This window comes from Sorex fumeus, unplaced genomic scaffold (assembly GCF_029834395.1).
Source record: "Sorex fumeus unplaced genomic scaffold, SorFum_2.1 ptg000054l, whole genome shotgun sequence".
NCBI classification, from domain to species: domain Eukaryota; kingdom Metazoa; phylum Chordata; class Mammalia; order Eulipotyphla; family Soricidae; genus Sorex; species Sorex fumeus.
Window position 1 is genome coordinate 15,101,858 of NW_026606111.1, and position 24,787 is coordinate 15,126,644.

Consider the following 24,787-nt stretch of genomic DNA (forward strand, 5'->3'; position numbering starts at 1 on the left):
AGATACAACACCATTCGTTTTAATGTTTCCCTGAGGCATAGATTTCTCTGTTGTTGAACTGGTTGATCTAAATGAACTTGGGCATTTCAAATGAAAAATTTCTGAGGTCAGAGTTTAAGTTTTGATTCAGATGTTCTTTCTAGTTGTCTCTCAAAAATTTGCTTATCAAACTAGCTGTCCGTGCTGCTTTCTCATACCTGACAAAATCCCAGAGGAGCAATGATGCTCATGACTTCTAGAGTGACACAATTCCAGCTTGTTAAACGCTTATTGAAGAATAGGCAGCAGCACTAGGTTTTCTCTGCTTGTTTCCATGGCATGGATTCACAAACTAAGTGGCAACAAGGCAGAACATGGTCCCAACAGTCTCAGTGGTGCCACACTCAAGGTCATACCACCTACCTCGTGAGCTGAGGCCAAGTAGGCAACATAGTACAGCACCAAGTGGCTTGGGAAAGGAACAATATTGCTATCCTTCTCACAGGGTCCTAGAAGCTGGGGAAGGAATCCTGCATTCTTGGATATTCTAGTCTGAGCTACATTTCTATCTTGTTGATTTGGGAGAAAAAAAGAGAGGGAATTACTCCTGTTTAGATACCAGATACTAATACGTTTAGTTGGTGTGCGTGAGTGCGTGCGTGCGTGCATGTGTGTGTGTGTGTGTGTGTGTGTGTGTGTGAGTGTGTGACGGGGTGGGGGTGGAGCTGGTTCTGGGGCCACACCTGGTAATACTAAGATGTAACTCCTGGTTCTGCACTCAAGAATTATTCCTGGCAGTTCCGGGTGGGGACCATATGGGATACCAGGATAGAACCCAGGTTGGCTGTGTGAAAGGCAAGTACCCTATCTGCTGCAGTAGAGCTCCAGCCCCTTCACCGATTTTATTAAGTAAATGCTTTCACATTTGTTTTTATACCCTTAGAACTATTTCCAGGTAACATAAATTTCAAAAAATGTTTTTTTCACCAGACTTTGTAGAGTATTGGTCTTTGGTGCATTCCATATTGTCATGCCAGAAGGACAATTCAACCTTTTCCTGTTGAGTGGACCTATATTTAAAAACTCTTAGGAGAACTGTTTAACCAGTTAATAACATGTTTTTTTCTACAAATTTACTAAGTGTCTTAAACATTAAGGGTATCAAGAGAGTCAGTGAAAGTTTTCTCTGGGCCTAACACATAATCCGTGTGAGTATTGTTCTTTCAGCATATATTGACATCAGAGATAGGTTCCATATTTCATCTACATTAAACATGTGATGGTTTACTAGCTACATCACAGCAGCAAAAACTACCTTTTCAACACTGATCTCTTCATGATAAAATGTTAAAAAGCAGAAATAAGAGATGACCTAAAATGTTAATATGTCTGTCTGAAATATTTCTAAAGAGTCTAGAATCCATCTCTGGATATTTTTCAGTGAAAGGATGCCCTTAACTAGTGAGGGGTAGTCTATATAAACATGAAACATTTTCCACAAATAAAAGCTTGAAAGCAGAGGGAAGCATTTTAAATATTCAAAAAAATGGATTAAAGCAAAATATAAATTAATTTTTGAAATAAAATATTTCAAAGATTTATCTACCCTTCCAAGTCCTACTTTGAGTTCTGCCCTCTGAATCTTTAGGATATACAGTGTACTAACTGACAACAGCAATTAGAAGCACTTGATAAGTCTTTCTCATAAATATTTACAGCTCTCTCTCTCTCTCTCTCTCTCTCTCTCTTATACACACACACACACACACACACGCATACACATACACACACACCATTCTGTTTGTACTATAAATTCTTTCAGGAGAGAACTATAGTTACTATTCTGTATGTTTTTAATAAGCTTACTGAAACATGCTACTCACAGTGTGGATCAAAAAACAACATTTTAAAACATATCACTGGCAATAAAGCTACTAAGATTTTAAAAAAATGGAGTAGGATCAAAGGACTCATCTTGATACTGTTGCAGAAATCTGAACTGAAAATGACTTACAACTACCTGGTATTTTAGTTGTATTTAATAATGAGATTACTCAAACAACTACTATTTGAGAGGTTAACAACTCTAATAAAACGATTCACCCTTAAATAAGCTATTTTACTTAGCAGGAAAAACAACACTCAAGTAGACTGAAACATGAAACATGTCAGTTTTAAACTATTTTATCGCACCCAACCTGAAGTATTGGTCGGAGTCTGTTCTTTAGCCATAATGGAGCGATAGCACAGAAGTAGGGTGTTCGCCTTACAAGCGGCCAACATGGCCGACCCAAGTTCGATTCCTCTGCCCCTCTCGGGGAGCCCGGCAAGCTACCGAGAGTATTCGATATGCCAAACACAGTAACAACAAAGTCTCCAATGGAGACGTTACTGGGCCCGCTCGAGCAAATCGACGATCAACGGGAGGGCCTTTACCTTACCTTTTTATACAAATCAATGCAAAATAGTAATATACTGTCAAATACACTGTCAAAGCTATTGTTTTAGTTAACATAAAAAATAGAACTTTTAAAATCTGTGAGCAGAAAAATATAACAAGTCATAAATAAACTCACCTTGTGGTTCATTGACCAACACTAAATATTTTAAGATACCAGGGAGAAGTAGTTCAACATCAGAATTATCTATGTTGGTTTCTTTGAAGAGCTGGAGGATGAAGGCCAGAACAGATGCTAAGCGAGGAGGGATCAAGGACCCTTTGCCCTCTAAGTAGGATTTCCTGAAAAGGAGTATAATTTCATTTTTTCTCATGGTTAAAGTTTCAATAGAGCAGAATCAAGTGTCATACACTTAAAGGTATTGGCAAATTTCAACTCCTCTAAATTAATAGAAGACACTTTTAAAAGTATATTTCACCACATTTTTTCTAACGTAAGAGTTTAGAAACATCTTTTTTGCAATAGGAGTCAATAAGGACATGAACTAAACATTAAAACAATCTAGTCTTAAAATGAGCTTAATTTAAATCCAAATGAAAATCTAATTGTTAATTTGTGGGTTTTCTTTCAATTAGTTTGATCTCTATGTGTTCCTTGATGATAAAACATTTTCTCCAAGCCAAATCTGCATAAAGAAATGTCTCTTCTTTTTTTATTTACTAAAGGAATTATGAGGGGTCTTCTATTTACGAATGAACAGAACAGCTCCCTATTCTAGCTTTACTTCTTTCCCTTAGGAAAAAGAAAAGAATCAGAGATACTATAAGACTTAATATCCTTCCTCAAAGCAAATTTCAGCACACACACAAAAAATAACAAAGATTTATGAGTAACAGATCATAAAGAAAATTTATCTGATTCATTTTTGTTTTTCTACTTCTTAGAATGGGCTGGAGTCATAACACTGCAGGTAGGGCCTTTGCCTTGCATGCGGCCAATCCGGGTTGGATTCCTGCACCCCACTTGGAGAGCCCAGCAAGCTACTGAGAGTATCTCGCCGGCAAGGCAAGCTACCAGTGACCTATTCAATATGCCAAAAACAGTAACAAGTCTCACAATTTGTTGTGAGATGTTACCAGTGCCCACTCAAGCAAATCGATGAACAATGGAAGGATAGTGCTACAGTGCAGTGCAACTTCTTAGAACAAATCTTTGTTCGTGGTAGGTATTAATGATTTGCCAAGCAAACTAATGAAAATTGGAATTGGTGAGTTTCCCAAAATCAGAAAAATATGAAAAATTATTAAATACAGCTAAATCTTTTTTTTTCTCTTTTTTGGGTCACACCCCGCGATGCACAAGGGTTACTCCTGGCTCTGTACTCAGGAATTACTATTACTCCTGGCAGTGCTCAGGGGACCATATGGGATGCTGGGGATTGAACCCGGGTCGGTCAAGTGCAAGGCAAATGCCCTATCCGCTGTGCTATCACTCCAGCCCCAAATACAACTAAATCTAAAGTAAACCCAGAGCATATCCAGGTGTGGACCAAAAGTAAAACAAAGTATTCACCCAAATGAAAAACAAAGAAAAAGTATCCCGAGAGATTGTCAATACTTTTCAGATGTGCTATTACTTTTTAATAGACAACTGTAAATACCCTCTCTTGGGGGGGGTGGAGGAGTGGGGGTGGGGGGACGAAAGTTGTTTTTGTTTTGAGGCCACATCCAGAGATGCTCAGGAGTTACTTCTGGCTATGAGCTTAGGAATTATCCTGTTAGTGCTCAGGGACCAAATGAAATGCCAGGGATCGAACCCAGGTGGTTGCATGCAATGAACGAAAGCATCCTATCTGCTGTATTATCTCTCCAGTCCCAATACAGTCTATTTTAAATTTTCAGATATACCTTATGACTTGAACTATGTATTTCTTTAGAGACGATGTCAGTAGAATAGTGGGTGAGTTTCTTAAAGCCAACAAAACAGGATGTTGTCCAAGACCAAAAACATGTGGTGAAGCTGGAAGAAACCGCCCAATATACTGCTCAATGACATTCCCTAGCAACTGATTCAAATAGGCATTTGGATTTTGAGACTGACAACACACCATACACATACCCTGTAGTGGGGGAAAAAGAAAGAAACAGTAAAGGTTAAGTCAAAAAAGTAATTACCCCTGTACTCTCTGTCCCTCCTCTCCCGTGAATGAGAGCACTATTTTCCACTGACAAGTACATCATATTACCTAAATATTTCACCACAAGCTAAAGCTAGTTCATGAATTAGTACTTATCCTCAGTATTCCACGTCCAGAATTTCCCATTTCAATTACTAACACTGCTATCTACATAAGCAGTGACCTGGAATATTGGAAGTGTTCCAATTCTTATTCTGTAACACCCATTCAAAGTATTTTTGATCTGAGTTCCTATATGTTTTTGAAATCTTCATACCCATCATATATGGCTCTATACCCACCATAGTTCAGGCAACGTGCTAGTCACTACCTCCAAAGTCTCTCGTCTAACTTCGTATAGACTACCTAAAATGCTGCCACTAGAAACATCTTTCTAAAAAGTAAATGATTCTACTTCCACTTCTCTGCTCAAAATTCATCAACATTTACTTTAAAAAAGTAAATCTAAACTTTTTAGCAGACATATAAGGCCTTCCATTATAGAATTAATCCCTTTAGCCTCTAGCCACAATAAAAACCATTTGTTTTCTCTAGTGTGTCAATTTTTTTGGGGGGGAGGGGGAGAGCAGAATGAAGGGTAAAAACAGCAGCATTTGGAGGCTATTGTGGCTCAGTGCTCCACAGCCGTCCCTAAGGGTGCCATGGGACCATGCACTCCAGCTCCCCTTGGAGGCCATCTCCCCATTCCAGGTTATTTTCTTAAGGTTCATGCCCTTTTCCTATGATATTCTCACTGACAGAAAGGAGCCTTCAACTCCTAGCCACCCTCTGCTCTTTTACACCTGTTACATTCTACAGGATCATCTCTCATCTGTTCTCATCCCAGACTGGCTGACAGATGGCTGAAACCTGTTAGGAATGGGAGAACCATCATTCGCTATGGTCTTCAACCCACTGCTCTGTGGGCCGGTGCCAGTCTACAGGTGTAAAAAAATTGCAAATCACTGATCTATGGTAGCCTGACTCCTCTAACAACTCTAAGTTTCCTGGAGACGGGAGATTTTGTCTTTTCTATCTTTTTTGTTTGTTTTATTTTCAGATCCAAACACAAAAGAATTATTAAAATGCTTTCGACTAAGTGCCAAAGGTATACATGTATATATGTGTGTGTGTGATATATATATAGTAATTCAAACCTGCAATTACTAATTAGTAAGTTTTAAGGATTTTTTTTCCCTCTTGTTTTTGTTTTGTTTTGCTTTGGTACACTTTAAATCAGCCCTGCTTACCATACCTGGAGATACAAAGGAAGACTCTTCTGAATTGCGGTCAGCATAGATGCAGGCAGCTCCTTCTCTTGTTGTAAGACCATATGTGGCAGCAGTAAGCAATCTATGATCCGAAAGAGTAGTTTTTGGGCTTTAGAGGTGGCAAAGATCTGTGCCCAGGATTTAACAATAATTCCTGACAAAGAACAACAGTGACAGATATTATGGTTATTTTCTAACCACAAATTTTGTTCAAAGCACACAGGGCCACACTAAAATAAGTGATAGGGAAGAAGTCCGTAAGTGAAAAGGGTTCATATCGTCAAGTATTTTTAGAAAGAGTCAAAACTCAGATTTTCAGGTCAAAAAAAAAACCACATACCTTTCCTGACAATAAAAATTTTATACACAAACATAGTCATTTGTTCACACAGTAAGCGGATATACCAAAAGGTAACATTAATCTCATCTACCTTTTTCGTTCTATATGTTAGAAGAAGTACAGTATACTTCTTTTGTGCAATATATGGAATAGTACACTTCTGCAGTGAGAGAGAAAGAGAGAGAGCGAGCGAGTGAGCGAGCGAGAGAGAGAGAGAGAGAGAGAGAAAGAGAGAGAGAGAGATGCCTGCCATAGAGACAAGCTGGGGGATGGTAGGAGGGAAACTGGGGACACTGATCCTACAAAATGTACACTCGTGGAGGGATGGGTGTGGGAAGATTGTATAACTGAAACCCAGTCATGTATATCTTTGTAATTTTCTATCTCATGATGATTTAATAAAAAATAAAAATAAAGTTATGATTCTCAAAGAAAAGACTTCTGTACTATCTGAAACATGGTTTCCTTAATACTGCCTGATCTGTAAAATTCGATAGCATCTCTTAACAAATAAACACCTTTGTTTACTACAGTGATTAAGAATAGATACACAGTTCCCCTTAGGATGTATCTCTTTTACCGAAAAAAAAAAAAAAAGAATTTAAAAGATCATTAAAAGATCATTGACTACTTGTCCAAACACATGCACTACAAAAAAATAAATCTATTTTATTCCATGCTAGAAATAAAAAATTATAGAATTTAAAGTTATTTCCATAAAGCAGAAAGTTTTAAAATTCAAACTTTGAAAGAAAAAACATGCTTATAGTACAGTATATTGATGTTACAAAAAAAACTCAAGCAATAATCACTTCTAAGACCAACAAACAGCAACATTAATCTTCTGTTCTAAAAGAAAATACAATAATCAATCATTAAGAAACACAACGCTCAGTTAGCAATATTTTAAATAATGCTGGCTTGCTCCTCATTTTTCCAGTAGGTGAAAAACTTGAGAATGACAGCAATGTAAGAACTCCAACTCTCACTAACATTAATATACCCAAACGAGTAGCTGCCATTACCACCAAAATTTATATCCCTCTCAGATGTCACATAAGCTTTAACTTACATGGAGCAGGGACCTTCTAACCAAAAATGTTTCCCTTACACTTACTGTTACACCTTCTGCACTGGCTAACACCCTTTACTTAAGACCATAATTTTATAAGTTCACAGAACACAAAGGATGACAAATCTGCTTTTTAAAGTTTTTGCAAAGAACAATGAGCACTGTCTAATTAGAGATACAGAGAGGGCACAGATATAGCTCAGCAGCGAGCTGTCAGGGCTTGGATTCACAGGTAAAACTCCTTGAAAGGTTTAAAAACAAAGCAGCTTGATAAAAATCAAAAATATTGTCTTTTTCTTAGGTAAAACATGTTGTTATTTACTGAGTTACTAATAAAGCCAAAAAGATAGGGAAAAAGTATTATAAAAATACTACCACAACAGCAAGAGGTCTGGACTATGAGAGTTCATATGTACTAATATTCTGTTCTAGGTCACAGTAAGCTTTTTTGGGTGTGTGTATAGTTTTTGGTTTGGCAGCCATACCACGATGCTCAGGGGTTACTCCTGGCTCTACACTCAGAAATTAGTCCTGGTGGTCTTTGCAGGACCAAATGGGATGCTAAAGATCAAACCCAGGTCAGGTGCCTGTAAGGAAGTGCCTTACCTGATGCACTATCTCCCCATAAGCTCCTACCTCAACCCACTTTTTTTTTTTTTAAGAAAAAGAAGGAGGGGCTGGAGAGATGGCTCACAGGCTGAGTGCATGCTCTGCATGTGGAAGGTGCCAAGCTGGGTTACAGGTACCACATGGTTTCTGGAACAGCACAAAGAGCCAACGTCAAGCCCTGAGAACAACCAGGTGTTCTTATTTGTTCCTAATTTCTCTGAATAAATGGGCTACACTATAGCCTCATACTGATTCCCAGCCTCTGAGATCTAGACAAAAGGAAAGAATACAGTCATTAAACCAAAAAGCAACCACTGACCAAAAGAGGCAGTCAATTCTCATAAGGACAATTTTGCCCCAGGTTTACATATCACAAATTCAGGTATGATTTTTGCCATTCCTGATAAGACTATCAGTATCATGTTACATGTGAAATAAGGACAAATCCTGAATTAGCTTGGCCATATTCTAAGAGATACAATTTTAAGTCTAAACAATGAAATACTTACTAATCCATATTTTATTATGCTAACTTTATAACATATTCTCATTTGTTTTTTTAGATTAAATGTCTGAATTGCTACTACTGCTTTCACTACATTCTACATCATCCATATTTACAACATTTCACATTCTCTTTATCTTTCACAACAAAGATAAAAGGCTTCAGACAGCCCAAAATTGAGTTTATTCATATATTCACAAGATCAAAGAAAAAGATATAAGGTTCTGGCCACAGAGAAAGGAAAAAACAACCCAAAACAAAAAAACCTTAAATTCTGAACACAAACTTCTAAGGAAATCTTTCTCTTTTCCCTTAATACAGTTCCTATTTTTGGTTTGCAACATGGTTTTAGTGAACAAAGATATTCAAATTATGGACTTCCTAAAGGATGAACTCTGTAGTTATAGAACTGGCACAGTAAAAGAATTCTTTCATAAAGAAGAAAACATAGCATTGTGAGAAACAAGATTTGAAGCATAAATATCTTTAGTGCTGTAATAAATCCTATCCTGACCTCCTTCATACACAACAGACCGTAAAAATAGAAAGAAGTTATAGTTTTCTGATGCTTTAAATTCTAACAAAGTATAAATAAGCATTTAAAAAAGCCATTCCAGAGGCTCAAGAGATGGGTCAACAAAATGAGAGAACATCTTCTGCATGCAGGAGCCCAGCATACAATCTACTGCGCCGGAGAGTCCCTGAAGATGCTAGTTGAAGCCCCCAAACAAAAATAAAACCAAAAATAAAAATATTCATTTCAGTTGCTCACAGGTACTCACAATGTGAATGATTCAAAAGGCCGACTACTACAAGAAAACTGGTGTTGGCATATGTTTTGTATGATCAAAATTAATTTTAATATTAATACAAGCAGAGCAAGAAGTTATGAAAGGAGACGAGGCCAGGCAGAGAAGTACTTGAAAGCTAATGTTATTTTAAACTAAATTAGTGTTTCAGATTATTTTTATGATAGTACAAAGAACAGTGATTTAGCCAAAATATTAAATATTTTCATCCGTCATGAATCTTCCAAGTTCAAGCTAGGAAGTTTAATAATGCCAGGGATACATACCCATCATCCTGTAAGTCAGCTGCAACCCTGTGCTGGAAGATTTTTTTCCCAAATAAGGTTTTATATATTTTAATATTTCACCAAGATATTCTAAGGACTTTGTGACCATGGCAGATTTATCCGAGAGTGTCTGCAGATTCCTGTAAGTTATACCAACAGCCTATAAATAAGGGGAAAAGTGATTTAGTTTTCCAAAGCTAAAATAGGCATTGGAAAATAACTTTCTCTTTACACACGCACACACACACACACACACACACACACACACACACAGACACACACACACACACACAAACACACACACACTCCTTATTTTAAGACCCTACCCTTCCAGGAAATATTGAAAGCAATTAAAAAGCAAGTGAAAATAATTGTCATGCATTTTACAATTTAAAGATTAAAGAAGAATTAAAAAAAATCCACCAAAGTTCAACCAATAATTACTTACGAAGGTATGACTAGTCAAAATGGTATTATAAAACAAAAAACACATGGAACTAACATAAAAGAAACTTATTTACGTCAAGATATCCAAAAGGGATGGCTTACCATATTTCAAGTACACAACTGGTAATGTCAAATCCCCAAATTCCTATAGAGAAAACCTACAAACAAGATGGCAGGCAACCTACAATGCAGGATGATAATGGAGTATGGAGGATATACAGAAAGTTGGTCCACCCAATAAGAGAGAGAGAACAAAAGGGAATGCCCTGCCACAGAGGCAGGGTGGGATGGGGGGATTGGGGGTGGGAGGGATACTGGGATCCATGGTGGTGGGAAATGGGCACCGGTGGAGGGATGGGTATTTGATCGTTGTATAATTGAAACCCAAGCACAAAAATGTGTAAGTCTGCAACTGTACCTCATGATGTCTCACTATTAAAAATTTTTTTAATAAAAAAAAAAAAAAGAAAGTTGGTCAAGGAACAACAAATGGTTAACAAATTTGAGAACTGGTCTTAGCACAGAGCTTACCATGATGGTGAGATGGTCAGTGGGTGAGAGGTAGGAGGAGAGTGGGTGGGGAGGACCTGAGAGAATGGTGGAGGGAAACAGATATTCTGGTGGAGGGTGTGGGAGTTCGAATGTTGTATGCACAAAACCTTATTATTAGGCCAGGACTATAAATCTTAGTGAATAAAAAGAATTTTTTCTTAAATAAACATATTAGAAAGGAATACGATCGAATGATTCAGCACCTCCATGATTGTGCAAGGAATGCCAAGAGAGAGATAACCACAAAAAACCGTCTTTCTTCGAACACTCTTGAACTTATTCGCCAACGTGGCTTGGCACGTGCCTCGGGCAACCACAAGCGAACGTCTGAACTGGCAAAACAGTGCAGAGAAGCCATCAAAGATGACCTCAAAAACAGGAGAGCAGCAGTACTGGTAGATGCAGCAGAAGCTGGGAAAAACATTCGTAATGCCCGCCTGTCCTTCACCAACTACAAAACCAAGATGACTGCCCTCCGACATCATGATGGATCTATCACATCTTCCAGAAGGGCAATGGAGAAGATTATTCATGACTTCTACTCAGATCTCTTTAATAGCCACATCCACTTGCCCACATACCACATACCACATGATGGATATGTTGTTCCCAATGTTCTCCCTTCCGAAATCCAACATGCCATCTCGTCGGTAAAGAAACAAAGAGCACCTGGCCCAGACAAGATCAGACCTGAACACCTGAAGAACTTACCATCAGTACTCATCAATACATTGGCTCGACTCTTCACACGCTACCTGTCTGAATGCAAGGTTCCATCCCAATGGAAAACCAGCAGGACTGTACTACTATACAAGAAATACTATGCCACGACATTGGCAACTATCGCCCAATCTGCCTATTGTCTGTCATCTACAAACTATTCACTCGAGTCATCCTGAATAGGATTAGCAGAACACTAGATGAAGGACAACCATGTGAACAAGCTGGATTCCGAAAAGGATTCAGTACCATCGACCATATCCACACAATAACCAAGCTTATTGAGGTATCTCGGGAGTTCAAGATGCCGCTCTGTCTAACGTTCATTGATTTAAAGAAGGCCTTTGATTCTGTTGAGACGGAAGCGGTCATGGAAGCCCTAGCCAATCAGGGCGTACAAACTCAATACATCAGGATCCTTCGTGAGCTCTATTGCGGATTCACTACCAAGATCTCACCATTCTACAAAGAAGTAATCATCCATATCAAGAGAGGGGTTCGGCAGGGTGATACCATTTCACCAAAACTCTTCAGTGCCACCCTCGAGAACATCATGCGACGACTGGAATGGGAAAACATGGGAGTGAAGATAGATGGTCGGCAACTACACCACCTCCGCTTTGCTGATGACATCGTTCTAATAACACCAAACATCAACCAAGCGGCACAAATGCTGAACGACTTTGACCGTGAATGTGGAAAGGTCGGACTACAGCTGAATCTTACGAAGATAATGTTTGAGAAACAGCCTTGTTCCTGACGCTCCATTCGCTCTCAACGGAACCACCATCTCCGAATGCAACAGTTATATATACCTAGGTCGAGAAATCAACATGATGAATGACCTGGCACCTGAGTTGCGCAGGAGGAAGAGAGCGGCTTGGAATGCCTTCAAGAGCATTGAGGAAATAACTAAAAGGACAAAGAACCTCCAGCTACGAGCACATCTCTTTGATTCCACTATTCTTCCTGCATTAACATATGCCTCAGAGACCTGGACCCTACGAAAACAGGATGAGAACGCTATTCGGGTCTCTCAAAGAGGAATCGAAAGAACTATGCTTGGAATATCACGATTCACTCAAATGAGAGATAGAATCCGGAGTTCTGATCTTCGTCAACGCTCAAGAATCAGGGACGCTGTCTCATTTGCTAAGACATCAAAAATCAGATGGGCTGGACACGTAATGAGGTTTACAGACAACCGCTGGACTAGAGCCATTACTGATTGGATTCCACGAGACATCAAAAGATCACGTGGACGCCCACCTATAAGATGGTCAGACTTCTTCGTCAAGACCCTAAATGATCGGTTTGAGGCTCTACATGTTCCTAAAACGAACAGATACCATTGGGCTACGCTAGCACGCAACTGGGATGAATGGAGATGTTACTGGCACCCGCTCGAATAAATCGATGAATAACGAGGATTAAGTGATTAAGTGATAAGTGATTAGAAAGTGACAGAAAACTTGAGAATGCTATACGAGAGCATAAAAACAACTCATGGAGCCCAGGTTTACTGTTAAATAAAGATTACCTCAAAGAATCGAACAAGAGCTATTTTAGGGTCCTCTGGAATGGTTAAATGATCAACTTCTGCCTTTGAAAAAATATTCCTTACTTCTGAGAGTTTAAATATCAGCCTGGTCAGTTCAGACAATTGCTGCATATACTCTTCTTCTGTTAAAATAAAAAATATTTCTGTAATGTTTGATATAATTACAGATATATGTGTACATATAGATATGTGCATGAAGGAAGGGACTCATGACATGATTTTCTTTAAAATATACACATCAGGAACTTCAGCTCACAGTCCCCCTGTCCTTGTCCACAGGCTGAGGGCCCGCTGTATGCAGTCCCAGCAGCCACACTGGAAAGCTGGTTTGGTTCACTCTAGCCACAAGGAAACAAAAGGGATCTTTTGCATTGTAGAGATTTTACATGGAAATATACTTTGTTTGTAATGATTAATTTTCAATAAACACTGTAACTGCAAATATATGCATGCATTTCTATATAATTAAAAATGTTGAATTGTTTCTCTAAGGAACAGTTTTACTTAAAAAACACACTTGTGAATATGCTAGCCCCAGAAAGTTAAAAAAAAAAGATATAAGACACCAAAATTAATTCAGAGTATATATTTTTTTCAACCTAGCCTTTGTGCAACTTATTAACTAGCCACAATCAAGAGCTTTAGGCTTAGGTTTCCTGTCCATGTCTACAGAAAACCAGAATCATCAGGGGTACTTAAAAAAAAAGCACAAATATCACCCAGGAACTAATAGTAAAACATCTAGGCAAACATCTAAAAAAATTGTGTGTGAGAATTATTCATCATCTTTTTTTGGGTGTTTCCTGTGACTTTTATAAACTATTAAACCAATTATTTCACTTCTAAGTAAACTTTTTTTTTTTAAAGCCAGTTGTAGTCAGGGCTTACTCCTTTCTCTGCACTCTGGATCACTCCTGGTAGTACTCAGGGGACCAGATGGGATGTTAGGGATCAAGTTTGGGTTAGCAATGTGCATCACCGTGCTGTCTTACTGGCCAGGATTTCTACTTTTTAAATAGTGATAAGCTTTTTCTAGGTAAAGAGAATACAGCTTGTCACCTGAGACAAGTTTTTACTCATATCTTTCAAGGAAATAAACTATTTTCTTTATGTAAGAGAGAAATCTATGCTGTATTATATCATGAAAATGTAAAAATAAAAACAACAAATGAACAACAACAAAAAACAGGTTTCAAAACAAAATTATTTGTTTATATTTATTATAATCATACCTAATTTTAAGTAAATTTTGTACAAACAAGACTGGAAAATTTAAATAGTTATCCAGAATGCTAAATACTGTAATACTTACCGACGTCCTGTTCTGGATTTGTATCAACAGATAAATTATCAGGCACATTGAGGTTTGTTATGTACATTTGCAAAATGCACCGAATCCAGGACCTTACAGTTAAAGCTTGAAAAGATATGCAGCCTGAATAAGAAAGTGCTTCACACAACATGCTGTGAAAATAAGGTAAGAGATATTAAAAACAAAAGTAAAGACAAAGTCCTGACAATAGGTTCTCTGAGCATATATGGTATAGAGATTAAGAAACTAAGAAAAACATTCTAACATTCCTTGATTTTACTTATTTTACATTCTAATGGAGACATGATTACTGGCATGTAAAGCACAGAAAAAGATTTTTTAAGTAAATATAATTACTTTCATTTGTCATGTTCTAATTTTTAATCTCCTTTTGCCCTGGTGGCATATATTTAGGTTTGTGTCAAGGATGAGTTAAGGAAAAAAATATGGCTAAAAAGAGAAAGAGCAGGATAGGGCTTGGCTTATATGAAGTAAGGTAGATGATAATGAAGGAAGAAGCAAGGAAAAACACGGGCCCTTAGAGTGAAATAGAATAGAATCACAATTATGTATGTAAGAGAAAAGCTAGAGACAAAGTATGTATGAGTATATATACACACACACATTCATTCATTCCTTGATTCATTCTTTCTTTGAGTTTCCTGGTCTCCTGACACTTGTTTGGCTCCCGCGCCCCAAGGACAGCCTTTGTTAAATATACCTCACAGATAGTTCTAAACACCATTTTAAAAAAACTATTAACTTGATACCTAAGGTTGGCTGAATATTTCTAACTCATTTATATGCTGGGTTAGAGGAGGATAGTCTAAGATAACTATAAAGTGATATGTAAAGTTAGGCTTTTAAAAAGATATTAAATCCTAGCTCTGAAAATACCACTTCAAACCCTTTGAAAAGAACTTTTCATAAGAAGAATATGCACTACTGAAGAACGCTTATCGCTCATTTATTCCCTATAAAACTTTACGAAAGTTATTTAACATCTTTGTATTTTAGTGTCTTCAACCATTACTAATATAACATTATATAAAAAACTAAATTTCAGATATTTAGCTAAAGTATTAAACAACATAAATATTTATTGCTATTATAGAATTCTCTAGTCAGAAACCATCCAAAAAGTAATAAATTGAAGCAGACCTCCCTTACTTTACAACTGAAAGCCAATGAGGAAATAATTTAATGGCTCTGCTTAATGAATTTCCTCAGGAGGCTCATTTACCAATGGGATCACTCTTCATTTTAACTGAGACTGGTCTCCTAGGCTTTTATACTTATTTTATTTTCCATGCTGTTTTGTTCTTATTCAATTCTTTCTGATCTCACCACTTCTATTTTAACTTTAAAGTTAGATAGAAGTGGTGAGATCTATATAAATGTATATAAATATATATATAAATACACACAAAGTATATACTTTTATATGTATAAAACATATACAATAGAGTTACTGTACATGTTTTTCCACCAAAGTTCTTCATATATCTTATGCAATGTGGCAGGGGATACTCAGAGAAAGAAAACCAACATTCAGAGTGTTCAAGTAACTTGCTCATGATGACACAATGCCAAATCTCTCAAAGTCCAGCTTTAACAAGAAGAGCTGCCATTAAATCTAAAATTACAATAATATATCAGTTTCAGGCAGATTCAGCAATATTCACTGTTTAATTTTTTCCCACAATGGTGGATAAATAAAGGCAATTTCAGGACTAGAATAAAGCAGTCCAACAACAAATAGATTTGATAAAGAACTTAATATTAGCAACACATCAAACAAAAAAATCAGTCTGTGAAACTTAAGTTAGCATTCCTACTGTTGCTAATGTCAAAATATATCCAAAAGTGAAAAATTGCCAATGTGAGAAGAGATATATTAAAGATCACTTTTTTATTTGTGAAAAGTATAGCATACTTTCCAGGTGTACTAATCTCACATGGCCCTCCCGTTGATCGCCGATTTGCTTGAGCGGGCCCAGTAACGTCTCCATTGGAGACTTTGTTGTTACTGTGTCTGGTATATCGAATACTCTCGGTAGCTTGCCGGGCTCTCCGAGAGGGGCAGAGGAATCGAACTCGGGTCGGCCATGTTGGCTGCTTGTAAGGCGAACGCCCTACCCGCTGTGCTATTGCTCTTAATGTGCATATATGGGACAAAATCACTTACCTATTTTGTAGGAAATGACTTAAGTATCTTGCTACAACTTGGGGCCAGATGATATCATCCCAACCAAAAAGCTGAATCATTGCTGCAACGGGCTGAGGCTGAAGATCTGAAGGGGCTGTGCTGGGCATGTCCAGTGCCAACAAAGTAAAATCTATGTTTAAATGGAGAGGAGGTTAAGGTGAGAAAAAGATTTAACATATTTTCTCCCTTCACAATTACATAGTGATCTTTAAAAGTTTCAGCATTTTATAAAATGCGACATTTAGAAATGCAGAATTAACAAAAAGCTAGAAATAAATCCATGTTGTCAAGGGAATTTCTGTACATAGAATAATCTATCTCGGCATTACCACCATGAATCTAATATGGCTTCCTCAAACTCCCTCAAACAAATTCTAGGGCTGAAGTTTCGACTACTGTGCCTCTGTCTTTCCAAAGAGGAATGAAAGCAAAACGAAACAAACCAACATTTCTAGCCTCCAGTCTTCTCAAATCAAGCTCATTTACTTGTTGCCAGCTACAAGTAAATAGTTTACTTCAGACACTGGTCATTCTCCTTAATTAAACAGGGATCTTCAATAAACTATGCTCTCCACATTCTTCAGAACCCACTAAGCCCAGAAACTAGAATCCCCTAATTAACCACATTAAATAAATACACATTATTGTGATCCTAGGAATCCTCCACCTTAATCTGTTTATTTCTCAATAAATCACTCATTAAACTTTACCTGCTCTGCATCTCAAGTGGTTGCTGTTTATTTTCCCGCTCTTTTCGTATCATTTGACCTACAGCCAGGTGGAATTCATTCCATGGCTCACAATGCCATTTCTGAAATCATTCTCTTCTCTTCTATCACCCTGAAACCTATAGCAAAAAACTGCAATAGTCACTAACTCTCCTGCCCTTCCACTGTTCCTTCTGTTCCTTTGTTCACCTCTCTTCATTCCTTGAGGACTCTAGCTTGTAATTATTCTAAGAGCACTCATGTCACTATCCTGGACGGTTTTTCATCCAATATCTCAGAATCTCATTTCTCTCCTCCAAGGTATCTGCTTTTTAATTAGTTCATGCACTCCCACAGTGATACAAAAAGATGCTGGCATTATCAATAAGAACAATGTCCACAAAATTTCAATTTTAAGGACCCCACTTTCTGGCACCAAACTAGATTTCCAACTCTCTTCCCCAGGTCCCCAACTTCAACAATTCTTGGATTCTCCCAGGACATATAATATATTCACAAGTCCTGGTGGGTTCAAATTCTAACATAACTTTAAATTTATGAATACTAATTTCTTTAAGTGGGTCTTTTGAGATCACCAGCATGCCCACCACCTTTCTCTAGACAATCCATTCAGTGATCTATTCTTAGGGACTATTGCTTCTCTTCTCTCTACATCCTTAGTCAGTACCACTTCCTCACCTACACCTCACAATTAATGACCTCACTGGATACTCCAGAGAGGAATGAGAAACAAAAGAGAACTATCATAAGCTTCCATCACATCTGCCCAGCTGCCTTCTTCTAGACCCATTTAACCTGTCTACAGTGGGTAGGGTGTTTGTCTTGAACGCGGCTGACCTGGGTTCGATTCCTCCGTCCCTCTCGGAGAGACTGGCAAGCTATCAAGAGTATCTCACCTACACGGCAGAGCCTGGCAAGCTCCCTGTGGCATATCTGATATGCCAAAAACAGTAACAAGTCTCGCAATGGAGATGTTACTGGTGCCTGCTCAAGCAACTAGATGAACAACGGGAGGACAGTACTACAGTGCTACTCATTTACTACCATATATAATATGAGTTCAAGTCTTCATTTCTCTGGAGCATTAAAAACACAAGTGACCCTCTTGCATTTTCTAATTTTTCCACACTCCAGGACAATGCCAGTCAGTATCATATATTCATATCTGTTATATTATTTTAAATGTTTTTCTTCCATAAAGATAATTTTTAAAAAAATAATAAAAATTTCTTTATACCACCGAAGTACCTAAATATCCAAACCAGTCATGAACACTGAAATCATGAGAACCCAACTATAACAACCAAATTTAAAAAGGTGCTGTTCACGATGCAAATGGGGGGTGAAAGGTCTGAGGAGAAGGGGGCGGGAGCCTCGGAATACAAGTAGAGAGATGACAGTCGTGTTCGGATCAGTACCAGACTTTGTAAATTATGGTGCCTTAATAATTTTTCACTTAATCACTTAACTTCCCATTAGTCGTCGATTTGCTCGAGCGGGCACCAGTAACGTCTCCATGTGTCCCTGTCGCGTGCTAGTGTAGCCCAATGGCATCTGTTCGCTCTGGGAACATGAAGAGCCTCAAACCGATCGTTCATAATCTTGATGAAGAAGTCTGACCATCTGGTAGGTGGGCGGCCACGCGGTCTTTTGACATCCCGTGGAATCCAGTCGGTAATAGCTCTAGTCCAGCGGTCGTCTTTAAATCTCATTATGTGACCAGCCCATCTGATTTTCGACACCTTGGCAAATGAGACAGCGTCCCTGATTCTTGATCATCGACAGATGTCGGAACTCCGGATTCTTTCTCTCATTTGAGTGAAACGTGATATTCCAAGCATAGCTCTTTCAATTCCTCTTTGGGAGACCCGAATGGCATTCTCATCCTGTTTGCGTAGGGCCCAGGTCTCTGAGGCATATGTCAATGCAGGAAGAACAGTGGAATCAAAGAGATGTGCCCGGAGCCGGAGGTTCTTCGTCCTCTTAGCTATTTCTTCCACATTCTTGAAGGCGTTCCAAGCCACTCTCTTCCTCCTGCGCAGCTCGGGTGCCAGGTCATTTGTCATGTTGACTTCTCGACCTAGGTACACATAGCTGTTGTATTCGGAGATGGTCGTTCCATTGAGAGCGAATGGGGCATCAGGAACGAAGCTGTTGTAATAATTTTTAAAAAGGAAAAAAAAAAGCTCTTTCTCCTTTAGTGACATTCACATTCTTCTTTTAAAAATGATACTCAAAAAGATTTCTTTATACAGATGGCCAAGCCTTTCTTCTCTTCTCCCCAATTCTTCCTTGTCTTCTCCTCTCCTCCATTACCCTCTTCCTGCCCATTCTTGCCTAAAGGACAGAATTCAGTGTTCTATCACTTAACCACATCCTCGGTTCCTCGCATGTTCTTTTGAATCATCTTCACTCAGGCTCTGTCTCTATTTCCACAATAAAACTAGTCCCCAATTTTATCAAACTGAACTCTTTCTTACACAAACTTATAAATGATCATCGGATGTCATCTTCATGTCCTGAAAAGAGCATCTGAGCTATTGACTACTTTGCTACCTTGAAATGCTCTGTTACTTGATATTCAGACCAGCCACTTTTTTAGTTTTCCTTTTACCCCCGCCAGTTCCTTTTAATTCTACAAATCAAAACATGGAAGCCATGTTGACACTGGCCCCCAAACTTCATTTTTTTCAACAATACTTATACTAGCAGTAGTCTCACTCAGTTTACAGCTCTAAAGACAATTTATTCACAGATTGTTTCCAAATTTAGATATCTAGCTTGGATTGACCCTGAGCCGTAACCTCACGAGGCAAGTACTGACTTAATTTTTCTCCTTGGATTTTAATAAATATCAAAAAAAAAAGCATGTTCCATATGAAAAACTCTGATCTTCCCTCATAAAAATCAGTCCCTTCTAGATAATTCTGTAATTTCAACACATGGGGGATTGTCTCTTTATCTATTCTGCTCACCATATTTTATCCACTTAGAAAATTCAATCAGTTCTACCTTCAAAATACCTCCTCTACCCCAGCCTGAAAATCTTTTTTCACCTCTACTGCTGCCACTTTACCCCATGCTGCTCATTTCTGCGTCACTATAACAGTTCCCTAGTGGGCCTTTTGGCTTCTCCCCTGCTATCCCTTTATTCTAGCCTCAATTTCAAACACCCAGATGGGTTATATGACTCCTTTATCATAAGCTTTCAATCTCAGAGTGAAAGCAAAAGTTTTCAAATAGCATATAAAGCACAATCCAAACTAGCTCTCTTTCCTCTGGATCGCATCTTGACTAGTCGCTCTTCCTTACACACGAGTTATTGCGGTCTCTCTGCAGTCCCTCAAATACATCACATATGCTCTTGCCTTTGGACTTCTGCATGTCATTGACCTCTCATTTCTTTGAGGCATTTACTCAGCTGATACTCAGACCTTCCCAATTACTCGTTTCAAAATTGCAACCAGTCTCTAAAATCCCGTCATCTTCTACATTTTTAGTTTTTCTCCACCACGTTTACCACTAACATATATATTTTACTTATTTATTGTTCTCCCTAAACTAGACTATGAGGCCCATAAAAATATAAAGCTTGTACACGAAAAGATAAAGTGTTGTCTTATTTCTTAATGGTATATATTCAATGATAATATTAAGTGGATATTCAAAGACTTTTTAAAAAATGCAGAAACCTCTTCCCTGATAACGTACAAATCTTTAGTTAAAAACAGGTCCAAAATTCATACCTACTTGGCTCAATGTTTATATAGCACTTGCTCTTGGTCTAGACTGGTACTCATTGAACTTGTATGATAGCGTTTTTGTTTAGTGATTGGGAATTATGATGATAAATGGAAGAGAGTAATGGATGCTTGGGTTAAAATGATTGAACATCAATATACATTTTCATAGACATTACAGTAATTGGAAAACAGTTGCCCTGTCACAATTCTTCAACCTATTATTATAAAGTCAAAGCTATGTAAGTGCTATAAAGGTCAAGATCTTCAAAAATTTCTATCATTCAGTTCTATGTAGTTCTTTTAGTTCATCTTTCTTTAGACATAACAGGGTTAAAAAACACCTTAGTAGAAATGTTAGGTTTGTCTCAGCTTCATATTTAATATCAATATATCAATATAAGTTGAATTTATATACATTTAATCCCTTGAACAATTCCAATTTATCCTAATGTTTCTTTTTTCTGTTTGGCAGAGGGCATACCTAGTGGAACTCACAGCTTATTCATTCCTGGCTCTGTGCTCAGGGATCCCTCTTGGTTATGCTTAGGTGACCTTATGCAGTTCTGGAGATCAAACCAGGGTTGGCCAGAAAAAAGCAAGTGCTTCACCCCTGAGCTATCTCTCCAGACCTCCCACTATGTCTTAACAGATTTGGGGCAAAATATACTTTTATTTATTTTTTAGTCTTTTTGGGTCACACCTGCGATTCTCAGGGGTTACTTCTGGCTTATGTACTCAGAAATCACTTCTTGCAATGCTCGGGGGACCATATGGGATGCTGGGAATCAAACCTGGGTAGGCCGCGTGCAAGGCAAATGTTTTACCCTCTGTGCTATTGCTCCAGCCCCCAAAAAATATTTTTTTAAAAATATAATAATAATCTCTTACTAGAAAACGGTATGAGCACATGTATATTCAATTATTTTGTGTATAATTTCATTTATACATAAAATTTAGAGTTCCTTAATCAAGTAGAAATTAGAGCCACAAACACAATCTAGGAGCTTTCAGAACAGCATTTCATATAAACAGCAACATTTTTCTCTTCATCTGCTTTAGTAATGGAGTTTATGCTACATTTAAATTTTTTTTACAAGTAGTTTTACATTGTACATACAATTTGGAGATAAACTATCTGATATAGAAGCAATCAAATATTTATTTACAAATATTGCATGCACATGAAGTTTATTCATGGTCAATATTTCAAAGATTGAAAAATACTTTTATTTTCAGTAAACAACCACACAATTTTTAGAAATATAATAAACAAGCCAAAGGATGCTAACTTAAAAGATGTGATACATCTTCATGTTGTCAAAATATTTACTATACTGTAGTAAAATAAGAGTTTGTTACCAAGCAAACAAGACTAAAAAAAAAAAACTGGTAGAGTTTGCAAAATGAGAAACTAATTAGCAAATTAACCACGCTGACCTGCAGCTGCATCTGCCAGTTGTGCGAGAGGCACTACCAGGGACATCCTCTGACTCTTCAGGAATGAAAAGAAGTGCTTCCACAGAGCTCTGGCGGCTGCAGCAAGGTGGCGCTCTTTAGCCGATAATGAGGACTGTACATTTAAGTCCACGTTCTCCTTTTGAAGTTCCTGACACAATTGTTGATGCATACTTCTAAAAAGAAATAAAAATATGGCTAGCACCCAGAAATTCTTACAAGAATATCTTTAAAATACATTTTGGGCTTTTAACATTTATACCATATGAAAACTGAAAGATCGTTTTATATCATTACAACCTGTAAGCCATGGCATTATGCGTTTCTGGTTACTTGATGGATGAATGATGGCATATCAGGCACCATAAAGTTAATGTTAATTACTAATGTCAACCATTAATTATATGCTTTTTAATATGTCAGGTCTAAATGAGAAACAGGCAGCTTCATAATGAAGGTCTGCATTTTGCAACTCACTATGACAACTGATTTTACTTACAATCGAGATATGAAAACAAATTTTTAAACCATTTTTTTCCCCCTGAGAGAGCTAAGGACATGGATGTATTAAGAGTTAAGTAAGTATGCCTTGTTTATGTGTGGTATTTTAACTAAAAATAATTTTTTTGTTTAGAAAAGACACAGCCCAGGCTATACAAAGCATATTAATTCAAGTGAAATTACAGACTTCTCTTAGAACATATTAGAAACACATGTAGAAAGACTAAGATTTTCCTATGAACTCGCAATATAAGGCATTAATGCAACAGACCCAGCAATTAATCATCTAAAATTAAATGTATACTCATGACATTAATACTGTCACATCAATTGAAGGTAGATACAAATTCATGGATACCACGCTTAGATTTCCTTTTTCTAAATATACAGAAAACTGAAAAACAAAATTAAAAACAGTGCAATTAAGGCAGAAGACTTCCTTCAATGGTTGTAGTATTGGACCAAGAATATGATTGAGGCCCTCTGAGGAGCTAAGATAAGGGTGGACGCAGGGGCTGGGTCGGGTGGACTGCTCTCAGATGCCTCCAGACTCCAAGCCAGGCTAACTTCAGATCCAGAATACCCCAAAGGGGGTTAGTTGAACAGCTCCCCCTCCCCCCCCCCCCCCAGGAGAGTCCTGGCAGCCAAAAACCTCCAAAACCCAATTGCTGCCAAGCTCACAGCCTAACCCCAGGCTCGGGCAAGTCTCTTGCATGAATCCCTCTGTTGAAAACTCAGGTATGCGGGTTTTGTGACCAAAATCTTCAGGTTTCCATGGAGTCGGGGGTGGGTGACCTCCCCCGCATTCCCCTGGTCTCCCAGGAGCCTGGTAGTCATGCCCATGACTACTGTCTTGGTGCTTGCCAAATAAGCTCATTAACCGGTCATGATAGAGACTCAAAAATAAATCTTGAAAGAGATCAGCAAGCTGCAGAGATGCTTCCGGAGTCCAAAGTCACCATTCAGTTAATTATTCAATCCCAGTTGTATCACCCTATCAAAATTTTATAATTTTTTCGAGCTTTCACAGCTGCACAACACCTCATACTCCACATCACTGACATACGAGGAGTAGCACACCACATTCGATGGGATGTAAAGTAGAAGGCAACCACAAGGCTTAACCTGTAAATATGTTAGTAATCTTTTACAGAAGAGCTTAATGACTCCAGGTTGAGATACAATAATCTTCAAACTTTCTTTTAGGGAAATCTATCTTGATAATTTTTAGAGAATTAATCATAACAAGCAATACAAAATAAATCATTTAGGGCCTGCTACTGGGGCAGGTCTAGGTGGTGGTTGGGAAAATAGGAAATAATAGTGGTGGGAAGGTATAATGGTGGTGGGATTGGTGTTGGAATAATGAATGTAATAAATCAATATGAACAATTTTTAAAATATTAAAAAAATAGAAAAAAATACTTATGACCCCCCCATCAAATTGATTCCAACAATCTTAGTTTAAATTTTATCTACAGCAAGAAAAGTTGGAAACACAAAATAAATAGACAAAATTTCAACTTGTATATAGGGCATTTGCCTTGCACGCAGCCCACCCAGCTGACCCGAGCAACCCCAGTTCGATTCCTCCACCCTTCTCGGAGAGCCGGGCAAGCAACCAAGAGTATCTCACCTGCACGGCAAAGCCTAGCAAGCTACTTATGACGCATTCGATGTGCTAAACACAGTAACAAGTCTCACAATGGAGACGTTACTGGGATCACTTGAGCAAATCGATGAACAATGGGAGGACAGTGCTACAGAGCTACACATACCTAAACTAGCTCCATAAAAAAGATCAAACTGGTTCTAAGATCCTATCTTAAGCATTTTTTCACAGAATGACATACAAATAAAAATGAGAACGTTAGCCCCCCCTCTCATTGAAAATCCTAGATAATCATGAAAGCACTATTTAATTCTACTTAAGTTACCTCAAACAGTACATCAATGCCTGGGGAAAGACTCTTAAGTAGAGATTCTCATTAAAGCCAACAATTTTCTAGGTCCTCTATACAAAAAAAAGCTGCCGGAGGGCCAAGTATATATAGCACACGCCCAGCAGGTGTGAGGTTCAATGCCACATGCCCCACACTCAACAATGCCAAGTGTGGCCCTGGTAGCCTTAAT

General features: G+C 38.0%; 1 protein-coding gene across 1 annotated transcript in view; it reads right to left on the reverse strand.

The window, feature by feature from the left end:
- The window catches only part of MMS22L (MMS22 like, DNA repair protein), a 123,623-nt gene that overhangs the window by 9,552 nt on the left and 89,284 nt on the right, over nucleotides 1-24,787 (reverse strand). Inside the window, exons 14-21 of the mRNA XM_056125206.1 lie at nucleotides 22,136-22,329; nucleotides 16,207-16,357; nucleotides 14,019-14,170; nucleotides 12,686-12,828; nucleotides 9,427-9,586; nucleotides 5,810-5,979; nucleotides 4,286-4,497; nucleotides 2,556-2,719 (exon numbers count right to left, since the gene is read on the reverse strand). Coding sequence (XP_055981181.1) covers nucleotides 2,556-2,719; nucleotides 4,286-4,497; nucleotides 5,810-5,979; nucleotides 9,427-9,586; nucleotides 12,686-12,828; nucleotides 14,019-14,170; nucleotides 16,207-16,357; nucleotides 22,136-22,329 — 1,346 coding nt within the window. The remainder of the gene's footprint in view (nucleotides 1-2,555; nucleotides 2,720-4,285; nucleotides 4,498-5,809; nucleotides 5,980-9,426; nucleotides 9,587-12,685; nucleotides 12,829-14,018; nucleotides 14,171-16,206; nucleotides 16,358-22,135; nucleotides 22,330-24,787) is intronic.